The sequence below is a fragment of the Spea bombifrons genome, chromosome 10 (genome assembly GCF_027358695.1).
Source record: "Spea bombifrons isolate aSpeBom1 chromosome 10, aSpeBom1.2.pri, whole genome shotgun sequence".
NCBI lineage: Eukaryota > Metazoa > Chordata > Amphibia > Anura > Pelobatidae > Spea > Spea bombifrons.
This window is the reverse complement of record NC_071096.1, coordinates 9,290,497-9,302,756: the sequence shown is the minus strand read 5'-3', so window position 1 is coordinate 9,302,756 and position 12,260 is coordinate 9,290,497. Positions and strand designations below refer to the sequence as shown.

General features: G+C 36.9%; 1 protein-coding gene across 1 annotated transcript in view; it reads right to left on the bottom strand.

Moving 5' to 3' along the window:
• Window positions 1-12,260, bottom strand: part of LOC128467598 (doublecortin domain-containing protein 1-like) — a 91,476-nt gene that overhangs the window by 8,605 nt on the left and 70,611 nt on the right. Inside the window, exons 11-15 of the mRNA XM_053449271.1 lie at window positions 9,776-9,946; window positions 8,375-8,476; window positions 6,476-6,627; window positions 1,371-1,493; window positions 335-440 (exon numbers count right to left, since the gene is read on the bottom strand). Coding sequence (XP_053305246.1) covers window positions 335-440; window positions 1,371-1,493; window positions 6,476-6,627; window positions 8,375-8,476; window positions 9,776-9,946 — 654 coding nt within the window. The remainder of the gene's footprint in view (window positions 1-334; window positions 441-1,370; window positions 1,494-6,475; window positions 6,628-8,374; window positions 8,477-9,775; window positions 9,947-12,260) is intronic.

The window sequence follows — 12,260 nt, the reverse complement described above, 5'->3', positions numbered from 1 at the left end:
GTACCGAAGTCTCACACTCCACAAAAAAAATCACTGATGTCCTATCTTTGGGTTGTGAATGAAGGCACTAAAGATATGGAATCTCAGACCACTGATCCTGCAGAGATATAGATGAGAGCGGGAAAAAAGAAATCTTTGTCTTGGGAGATTTTCATGCTCCACAGCACCGGATATCAGGTACGCATTGGTTGGACGTAGGGGGAAAGGAAATAGAATGCATTATATTCCAAAATATATTCCACCCCGAGCCCCATGTCTGACAGAGTTCTACTGCCAGCCAATGTACTGTCAACAGGAGCTAAATAGTAATTCAAGCTTAAAAAGTATTACCAACCTTCAACTGAAGAAAAAGGCTGTCGACATCCACTGTTTCTGGCTGGTGAAGAGTGTGGAGGTTGGTTGATGGTACGTTATCAGGAAAGCTTGGACAGAGATGCCAGCTGAGAACGATAAAATGTTATTGTTCTATTGCTATAGCAGACTTCCAAACTGTTTTCATTTTATTACAATTACAGGTTATTTAAATGGTAGACCCTTATGAAACATTGGAGACATTCTAGACCTCAAATTTATAACGTAGCAAATTTAGGAACAAAATTACATTACATTTTGAGAAACCAAAAGTCTTGTTTTCCTGTGTACTAATTCTGTAGAAAAGAAAGTAAGAAAGAAAGAATAGAAAAAATAAAGATAGAAGAAAGAAAGAAGTGCAATAATAAAGAGAACAGAAAGGATAGAAGGAAATAAAGAAAAGAGGAACACAGAGAAAGCATAGAAGGAAAGAAAGAAAAGAGGAACACAAAGAAAGGATGGAAGGATCAAAATAAAAGAGGAACACAGAGAAAGGAAAGAAAAACAAAGAAAGAAAGAAAGAAAGAAAGAAAGAGAAAGAAAGAAAGAAAAGAAAGAAAGAAAGAAAGAGGGGGAGGATGGAAGGAATGAAGAAAGGGCAAGGAAGGGAGATGGCAAGGAAGGAAAGAAGCAAGGAAGAAAAGTAAATGAATGGGGAAGCAAGGACTGAAGAAAGAAAGAGGATGTAAGTAAGCAAGGACTGAAGAAAGAAAGGGGAAGTAAAGGAGAAAGGATAGAAAGCAGCATCCATATAACCAAGTAGATATGTCTATAATATATTGGATATACAGTCTAACATTGCATCCATTAATTTGCATGTCTTTAGTCAACACACAAATCTTATCTGAAATGATAGAAAAAAAGTTATGAATGTAAGAAAACCAGCATCTGCTGTTTCTGAATTGAAAGTAATCAGAAAGGTAGGTCACATCAGGGCGTTCAAATATTCTGAATTGAGTAGGAAAATAATTATCACAGAACATTTCTAGAGGAGATTGACATGTTAATGTGTACTGTACCTTTCATAGCCGGGGAGAGAAACGTCAGGGTCCACAAAGGCTTTGGAAATGATTCTAGTCCCATTAACGTATGTGTAAATCACTTTATCGAATGTCAGAGTAAGAATGTTCTCTGCTGGAGGCCTACAAGTAATTAAAAGTAAAGAAAAATGGTGCTCTGTCATGTATTAATATTAAAACAAGAATATCTCTGCTGGGGATGGGTAATGTGTATAGATTGCTAGAAAAATTGGTTTACTTGTCATATCTCTGAAATTGTAAAAGTAAATTGTCTGATATTTTAAAAAAAAAATGAACCTTAAAGACATGTTTTCTGTATGGAAACTTCCAGAATCTCCTTAGTTTGAGAAAAAAAATTAAGTATGATCACTAATCAGAACACATATTACAAGTTGTGTGTGCAGCTCATCCATTGCTACTTAAACTATTAGTTTATACATTTATCATATGGATTTCATGATAAACATGAACAAAACTATTCCCCTCGGCTCATGGTGGAGGGAGATCATATATCTTGGTTTGTAGGAGTAGGATCCGACCGATAGTGTTATAGACCAGAACATATGTCTTAAAGCTTCATAAAAGTAACATTCTCAAACACGGCCAACGTGGTGCACCTACAAGGAATTACAATCATAGGTCTCCTATGAAATTATTTTCAGTATATGTCTATAAATATACATATAACATTCAGTAGCGAGCCGTAAATGTCGGAGCACCCTACGAGACTTACGGTGAAGGCCCTCAAGCTCCTCATACACACACCGTAAAATACTAACACACACAGTTACATACTTACACACACACCAATACACACACACACGGAAATATACTTAGTTACACACACATATATAACCATTGAACACACTGTAACATACTAACACATATACAACCACACACACACCTCTACCTTAGTTGGCTGAGAAGGGGGGAGTCTAGTAGCATTCTGGCACATATAGTAACACATTTACACACACAAACTCAGTACACACAGTACATAATTACACACACAGTGCCACGCTTGCACACAGTAGCATACTTACACATTAACATACTCACATACACACAGTAACACGCTTACAATCACAGTAACACAGTAACATACACAAACATACTGGCACACACATGCCCCCACTGGTCAGTGATTATATATTACATCAAGAAAAATAGGAGCCAAAGAAATATCAAATGTCACAATACACAGTGTAAATAAGGGAAAACTGTTTTAAACAATATAGATAATATTTAATGATTTGTTTTTTTAAGTTTGAAACATTTAACAAAAGGAAAATCACAAATTGTGTTTAATATCATATAAATGTTCTTGTGCCCATGTGTATATATATATATATTTATATATGTACAAAAAGTCTCTCTCTCATATATATATATATATATATATATATATATATATATATATATACACACACACACTACTTTGACAACGCACTAATACTATTTACAAAAATAGTTCACAGCCGTGGTCAATTTTTTTTAACAATATGCTTATTTATTGTTAACACCATTGCTTTTGGTGGGAGGTCGGTGCTCTCGAAAGCTTGTCCTTAAAATGGAATGTTAGTCCAATGAAAAGGTATTATTCTATATTGCAGTACTCATTGTTTCCAGTTGTTATAAACATTCACATTTGCTATATTTGAACATGTCTATTCATTCAGATATCATTAGATGTTTTTTAGTGTCTCTATGTGTCAACGTAACACAATCAGGTGACATCATAGCTTTCCTTGACCCAAGGGCCAGCTTTATTTACTAGTAAATCAAAACCCCGGTGTGGTCTATTTATCAAACTCTACCAACTGGAAAACTGCAGGAAAACCAGTGCCAAAGAACTGCATCACTTGTTTGAAAGAAACGCCCTCCATTGCTTTCATTGTGATTAACATTTTCTTTTTGTGTGCAATTTGTTCCCATTTTAAACCAAAATACCTAATATTTATAAACAGTCATTGAGTCCCAATAACAAGAAAGTTTCAGTTATTGTTTTTTTCAACTTATTAACAAGACTTTTGATGAAAAAAAAATCTTTTTCTACACCCCTTTCCATCTAGTTTTTCTTAGTCAGTTCTAGTTTTGTTATTTTCCTTGGAGATATATATATATATATATATATATATATATATATATTGTAAGAAGCGCTGCATATATAATATTGATACAACAAAGTAGAACGTAGATTAATTTTTTTTTTCTTCTGTTTTCACCTGCCAAGTTTCAAAAAATGACTGTCCGAAATATAACTGTGCGTTGAATATCAATCTATGAGGACCCTATGTATTTGCTCTATAAATGTATTATTTGTTATGACATGTTTCAATACAAAAAAAAGTGGAGTGTTTGCACACTGTCTGTCTGCATAGAATCAAAAATCCATATAGGTTCTAGGTTATGCAACAGTGCTTCGCTATTATGGATTTTGTGGTTGTTCTGTTCTAATCAGTAAACTAGCGATTCCCAGCACCATCGCTGGAAGAAAACTCATTTAACATGGCTCTTTTTATAATGCAATATGGTCCCCTGAGATGAAAAGTAATCACAACATCCTAGCTTCAATATAATGACTGATCCTTACCGAGAATTGAACTAGTGGTGTTGGATGGATGTTAAGCGTGTAAAAGAAAACACATAAAACAAATAATATATATATATATATATATATATATAGATAGATAGATATTATATAATATAATATAATATATATATATATATATATATACCCAAATTGTTCTCCCTCTACATTATATTTAAGTTCTGGAATCCCTCTTCACTCTGAAATAGTTAAGTTATTTTGTTTCCAAAACGTTATGTACAGTTTTATGTATAAATAGCCTCTTAACATTAAAGTTATTATAATGTAATAGAATATGAAAAGTAAAATTTATTTTCAGTTCCATAATTAAAATGATTGGTCTCCGTAACAACATTACAGCTTTTAAATTTACATCCCTCTGCACCTGTTTTTTGACAGTTTTCATCGAAAATAGTTTTTGTATATTTTTTTTATTAAAAAAAAAAGAAAATAATGAACATTCCTATTTAAAATAATGAAATATTAAAATTCTGAATTATGATCATTTTTATTTTGCACAATATTCAACATCCATTCTCTAATATATGATACAGGAATTGCTGAACAGATGCTATTTAAGTTATGAGATGGTCGCAAAACTTTAGACTGTAGCAAAGGTTATAGGCAAGTAGGGTTTATCTTTTAGTTTTAAGCTATGATTTCCTTTTTATAGAACAAACTTTTACAAACACTTAAGAAAGACATCGGAAATATTAATTAATATTGTAATTATTTTCATCTACTATTGATGCAATATAATAGAGAATGGGACATAAGCAAATTCTTAATGTACAATTTTCAAAGTTCAATTTAGAGTTTCAGGTCCTACATTGTAAAAGTTAAATCAGGTCAATACCCAAGATGAATGGTTATAAACGGAAAAGAAAAACATTATCGGTAAGCTGACTTACTGCTGACATACATACTGAAATATCAACACATAACTAATTAACTACCACAGAACAGTATTATTGTGGCCACCTTCTCTAGAACGACGGGATGTGACCTATGATGAACATTTATGGATGTCTAAGAGGTGGACAAATCCTTTTTCTTGCTTTATTTTCTTAACTCCCATTTTTTTTAATATATTTTGAGGACACTTATGCCTCATTGTTATTATAATTTACAGCTTTTGGTCAAAAAAAGGACAAAATATCATTAATATAATACAGTGACGGCACCGGCAAGTTAAAATATGTTGTGTTTCCTTGTATGCGAATATAAGAATAAAATCAGGTGTTTTACAGTTAAAAAGAATGATGAGAAAGTCACATAATAATAATAAATAATAATAATAATAATAATAATAAATAATAATAATAATAATAAATACATAATAATATTAATATGATGCATAACACCAAAGAACAAGATGGCTCGCTATACAATACTAGCCTTAATAATGAGTTTTGAGTTAATTTAACATAAAATGTTGAGTTATTTTAACATTAAATGCATTTTTGGATATGTCTATAAAACTGTCTATGATTGTAAAAACCAATTGCCTTGTTTTCTTCAGCTTCCTAGCACTGAAACAATATTTACTATCCTTGTCCTACAGCAGGTAGTTTTTGGATACCGATTTTAAGGGTAATCATAAACATTTTACCCTAGACATTATCATTTGTGTCTCCCTTTGCACCATGTTGGAGAATTTATTGATTTTTTTTTTATTTCTGCAGAAAAAAAAATGTTAAGGGGCGCATTAAAACATTTGGAGAGGAAAGAAAAAAAAGAAAAAAAAAAAAAAGGAGAAAAAATTATGGAATTAGGACACTAAGTGCCAGAGGGGCGACCGTCACCAAAGAGTTAAAGATGTTGTACTTTCATTTCTTATGTTTGTTTAAAAAAAAAATATCGAAGGGAGAGGGGCGCTTGAAGATGCTTTTCAATTACCATCCATTTCTCTCTCGAAAAAGGAACAAAATAGAGGAGGGGAAAACAGGTCAGGGCAGCCTGTGACAATGACAGTGTGATGGGCTGAGACCCCCTGTGGCGTTTCCATCTGCTATCATTAAGGTGACTATTCAGACATGAAAAAATCCCTCTTGCTGTGCTGATAGGCAGGCATCAGGAGCTATGACAAGGCATTAAGACTGAGTCAGGGAGAGGGTTGTCATATTAGCAAAAACAGCGATGCCTCCAACAAGACCGCGGCTCTTTTAAGGGAAATTTGCAATCTGTCACCTGCGCCGGGCATTAACCCTTTGCTTTCCAGCTTTATCTGGCTCTTTAAGAGACACAACTTCAAGTTCTTTCGGGAATTCCACTTAACAGCGGAGTGGGTCGATAACGTGCTTTATAGAAAATTCTCAAAAACTAGCGTTCTACAATGTAAAAAAACCCAAAAAACATATTTCTTTTCATCAGTTCCATTGACTAAACCCAACTTACCCCAGCACAAACATTATACAGCGTGCATTGCGATTCAGTTTGAGTCCCGTCTTTAAGATTAAAATGACCCCCCGAAACGTCGCGGTATAATTTTGACGGTGAATGATCATTCGCCTACCTGAAATCTTCCCCATAGGAAAACCAGATTTTTTGCTCATTTTGCAAGGAGAGGGGGTTCTTAATTTCTTGTCCCTTTTCATCGAAAAGTCGGGAAGGTCGTAGGCCCGTATCAACAGAGCACTGGATCTTTTCTCGAATCGTTTGTAAGAACTGGAGGAGGTGGGGGGGGAGAGAAAAAAAAAGGAAAATAAAGAGAGGAGAAAAAGAAATACACACAAATAGCCAGGTTCTGCCAAATCCTCTTTACTCCGTTACAAACTAAGTCTATGCACATGATAATTAAATTCATATACAATGTTTAAAAGAGTGTAAAATGATGACAATGTGTATCTCGGCGCGGAATAACAAAATGAGCGCAGGCTTTTAACCAGCAGGGGGTGCAAAAGGATTATGATTGAGCTCTGACCCCTTGGCACCGAGGCTGAGAGCTGATTTGACAGTTGTTCCAGCGGAGAAACGCTGTATCGGGCCCTTGTTTTAAGAGGTTATGTTTTGTATCTTTCTGTTTATGGCTTCATGAACTATACTTTTGCTACTAGGCTCGCTAATGGATTTTTCATGGTTTACCTTACAAAAAAAAAAACGCAGCAGAAATCAATAAAGGAGGCGCTTGTCACGCAACGCTAGAGAGGTATTCTTTGGCTTATGGAAGCCCTAATTCATGCGCATCAAAACCGATGAACAGACACTGTGAATAATGGTATGGTAATAAAATCCAAATTCGAAAGTCTTTGGAATATTACAGCACACAGGGAAGATGGAGAATACCAAGAGCACGGCCACGCAGGTTCAGAGCTTTTTGTTTACGCCTGGTGCCTGGATATTGATGTTTTATTTATTTTTTGGCATTATTTTTATGGTGTAATGCTTTCTTTTAACGTATGTGCCCCCGAGCGCCGCATATTTCTGGTTGTGCGATAGGTTCTCCACATGAGGTCCGTGCTAACGTATTCTTGAAACCCCACTTTGGTCAACCTGTCCCCGCATGTTAACAGTTAAAATGGCTCCTCCGTGAATGGGTTTCAGAAATGACTCCGAGATAACTGCCGCTGTTCCGGCGCGCTCGCTAAACTCCTGATTTGGTTATTGGCTCAGTCTCAGGATGCCACCAGCTTTCAGAGTTTATATTATTTCTGATGGGGGGAACGCGGTAAACAAACAATGACTCGCGGAAAGCTGGAAATCACTGTCAGACGTGTGCGTTCATCTGAGACACATCAAAAACACGAGTGAAGTGAGATAAAGAAAAGCCCACCCCTGTGCTCTAAACTACGAAGAGTTAAATGCGGCAAGAAAGCTCGCTATCTGCAGGGCCAAATCTCTGAATATTCTACATATATTATAATAAATACAATTTAATAAATTGTTACCAACATGCGCACCCAGGCCCACCTACCGATGCATGTCTAGTATAGCATTGAGTAGTAATAATACTTTTAATTTTAGTTACAAATTAATTTAAGGGACTAAAAATGACATGAAACATAGAAATGACGCAAACATCCAACTCGAAAGGATTCATTCACTACGCAGGAAGCATGCAGGGGAGTGGCAGCTTCATCTCCAGTGGCAGATTGGGTGCTGCAGTGTGCGGCCAGTAACTGGATATGCCCGGCCACGTGGTATGTGGGCATAAAAACCTAGCGGTTACCATGGATACCCAGCCCTATCCATTATGAAGGACCAGCACTGGCATGTCTCTTCTGCTTGAAAGACTACGCTGGCCCTGTATAATGTATAGTCCAATGGCTATAGCTAAGCTAAACCTTGGCTATAGCCATTATATGTACCGACTGGATTTCCCGGACTAGTCCTTTTAAAGCTCCCGTTTTATATGAACATTTATCCGATCCTCGTTCACAGGGGTGTAGCGTGGTTTGATTTACAGGACACCTACCTCTTGCATTACGTCTGCGGAACGATGGACAGAACTAGTTTGCATTTCTTTCTTGCTGATAACTATTCGGGTCCCACCAGAGTCTTTGCCATTTTCATATACCTGCGAAGGCAGAGGACGTTTGAGGTGCTTCAATAAAATCGAATTCAGCGACATAAGACTCGGGCGGCACAGCTGCCTCGCCATATTTTAGGATTATGTTAAATATATGATATTTATATATTATGATAAGATAAACAGGCATCAGAAAACAATGTGTGGCATTAATTAGGAAGCGAAGTATTAGGGAAAAGAAAGAAGATAGGAGACGGGAAAGGAGCTAAGACTTTACTTTTTCCAGAAACTGACGTATTACATTCATTAACGGCTCCTTATAAACATACCAGGTTATGAACAAAGCATTACTGGTGCGGTTAAAGTGGGTCAACCAGCAGATACACTCTGTTTCTACGGCAACTGCACCACCTTTACTTTATTAAAACTGCCCTTTACACATAAACCTCAAAAATCATACCTGCTAAAAAAAAAGGCAAAAAAAGGTGCGTTATACCTAAAAAGATGGACTCCTGGGAGCCAACTAAAGAAGAGGTCAAACATTTGGACGCTGACCCATTTTAAAATAATTTAGGGCATCCTTTTCTTCTTAGAATGAAATGAAAACATAAACTGTGAACAAATGTGCAAAATTAGCCTGGGGTGTCTTTCAACTAGGACAGCTCAACTAAAATGCCCCAACCCCACTCTATTATCTTAACCACTTCGCTTCATCCACTCTTGGTAAATGTTTAGATGAGATGTTACTCTACAAAATGCTACCTTGGCCACATGAGGTCACCAAAGTGCTTGTTCATGCGCGGTTACTTGATGTCTGAGACAGAATGAAAGAGAAATGTCACAGCGATGTGTGTGAAAACTGTACCCGTGCAGCATATGAACATATCTACTAAGCATGTCATTAATACAATATTAAGATACAATTCTGCATGGCTGATGACTAGTTGCCGTTACCAAATATTCCGATACTGGAATGGCAGGGCTTCTATCAGTCACCTATTCTGAAATACAGGGTTCCACTACAGCATAATCCAGTGCATACCTCCCAAGTGTCCCTGCTTCAGAGGGACTGCCCATCTGACCCGTTTTCCTCGTCTGATGGTTGCCCCATTATAGAGGACCCCAACCTATACCCGCTGTGTCAAATCTATTCAAATAAATCCCAGGAATGTCCCCTGTTTTAAAGAGTGCTAAGGTTAACGTTACTACAGTCCGAGATCCCACAATAATGTGTTTATAAATTAAATAGTGTAAATAAAACACATTATTAGTGAAGGTGGTGGTGTGGATACTTTTATAATTATTAGACACCCCGTGTATGCCGTAAACATGGGCTTAAGCACCCACCTTTAAGTGCAGTCCTTGAGGCACGAGAGCACTTGCTGGAAACTCTTGAATGTGTCGGAACATGTAAGTGGAGTGCTGCTCTCGCTCAGCCTGCAATTGTGGGGCCAGTTTTGAGAGCTGACCTTTGTGCTCTTTTATTGCTGTTTTCAATTCGTCGATCAGCTCATTCACCTGAAAGAGTTAAATTGCACAAGTGGTTAGTATGATGTCATTGCTGATGGTTTCCAGTTTAGAGATTTGGACAAGGATACAAAGGGTAATGGTAGCCAGGGTTGATGTTTGGAATTAGGCGTATGAAATTGCAACATTTAAACTGATGAGGAATGAAGATGAAGACCGCTGTTCATAAGAGCTCACAATCCAAGATGAGGATTAAAGTAAAATATGTTTAACGGTGTGTGCCAGTGCAGGCCCGCTTGGCTGCCGACCAACAGCTCCACGTACTCAGCACTTACATTATCAGGCGGCCGCTGGCCTTAAAGTGCCAGCGCCGCCTCGCCATCCCTGTGACAGTATATATAATGACATCCAAATTTCAAGGGTGCAGATTGTAGCTTCACTAAAGTGGTGCTTCTTTTCCACTGTGGTGTATGGATGCCTTTTTCTGGAGCGACCTGCGATGCCTTAAAGGTCCACAAGAAAGGGGGCAATGAACGAGGTAGAGGGGGTCAATGAGAGAGGAAGGGCCATACAGAAAATGAAAAAAGGAGCCCAAAAATGCAAGTGTTTTTAGATTTGAGGCTTCTAACGGTGTGGTGAGTGTTAAGTACGGCCCTGTCATCTCCAAATGGCACGTTATTATGTGACATGCAGGCCATGGACCTATATAGTTCCATACATTGACATTATGACGATATCCCAAAACTACTAATAGAATCGCCATATGGAAGGACACAGATACTGGTTAATACTATATTAATAAGCGATCTATAATATTATTTACTCTTAAAAGGTTTATTATTATTATTATTATTATTACTTATTTTAAAAGAATCAAAAATACCCAACACAGTCCACAGCGTTGTACACAAGGGATACAATGCATACAAAACATGATTTAAACTCGAAGACGCAAAAATACATATCCATAGCAACTATACTAACGTTTTTTGAACCTTTTAAATTCCTTTTACATTTTAAATTAGTTTCCGAAACACGCGGATCCTTCCTGCTCCCTGATTATCGTTCCAAGGCAAGTAAAGGTAGATTATCCAAATAAGAAAAGTTTTGAAGAGCTAACTGTTTAAAATGTAAACTAAACATTTATTTCTCTTTCCTTAAATGTTGATTAAAAACAAAAAAAACCTCCTGAATTTTTTCTTCGTTTTCTTTTTCTTTCTATCACAAATCCCCATTTTTCTCTTTTCTAAGGGAAAATTGTGAATGGAGGAAAAAGCAAAACTTGACCTCTTGTGATCTCCCCATTAACAGGGCTGTTCATAATTCAATCTGTTTGTATGTAGGTGCACCCATGTGGAAATATGCAAGCCTCAGACACATAAAGGCTCTCCCATCAAACAGTATCTGACCCTCTATCCACTCTATTCACAAAGGGAGGCTTACGTATCCATACGTTGCAGAGAAAAATGCACATTTTCTTTGTGCCGGGGAAATTCTGCAGGTTTTTACTGTTCCTTTAGCGAAAAACACAGCATGGAGGGGATACTTATACAGGAGCTGGGTGGATCAGAGGTAAATGAGTAGATTACTTAATAAAAAGGGATTGAAGCAGACTGGGGGAAACATGCTATTGCTTGGCGTGTAAAAGAAAAGAGACGGCCAACTTTAGTGGACGGGTTTTACATTTTGATGTATAGGCTTTCTACGTGTATTGCCAGCTATTCAGGAGAGTTTAAGGTGAATGCTCAGGGATTTAGCAATCTGGTGGAAAATAAAGAGGTCCGATAAAAAAAAAGAATCAATGTAGACGAGAGTAAAAAAGTTTAGGTAGACGGACAACATAGACAACAAATTCAAAATGGCCAACACTCTGTACCAAACTACAAACTAATAATGTAAACAAATCTGAGGGTTTGACCACCGTAAGAAAACCGGGCCGTATAGCAAGTAAATGTTTTTGGTCAAACTAGAGTTCTACTAATTATATTTATTGGTGTAAGGTTAATATCGAGCACTGGTCTTTTCTCTTCTGCTCAATTAAGGGGTGATAGCAATGATGGAAAGCTTTGGTAAGACAAAAGTAAGGGGCAATTATTGGTGATACGGTCCCCTTACCCGTTCCCTACGGAGTGAGAGAGAGAATGAAAATTAGGATGAACGGAAGGAAGTGAGAGAATAGCACGACATCATATCTGATGTCATGGTAGGTGCTATTTTACATCAACAATGAATGTTGGGCGATCGTTGACTATTGAGATTGGTAATTGTAAGGGTTTGGTGAACCTTTGTGGGCTTAAGTTGTATTCATCATTAGTTCTTTCAGTTGTTTGTATCCAACTAGACTCATGCGCAGCTTCTATTCTGC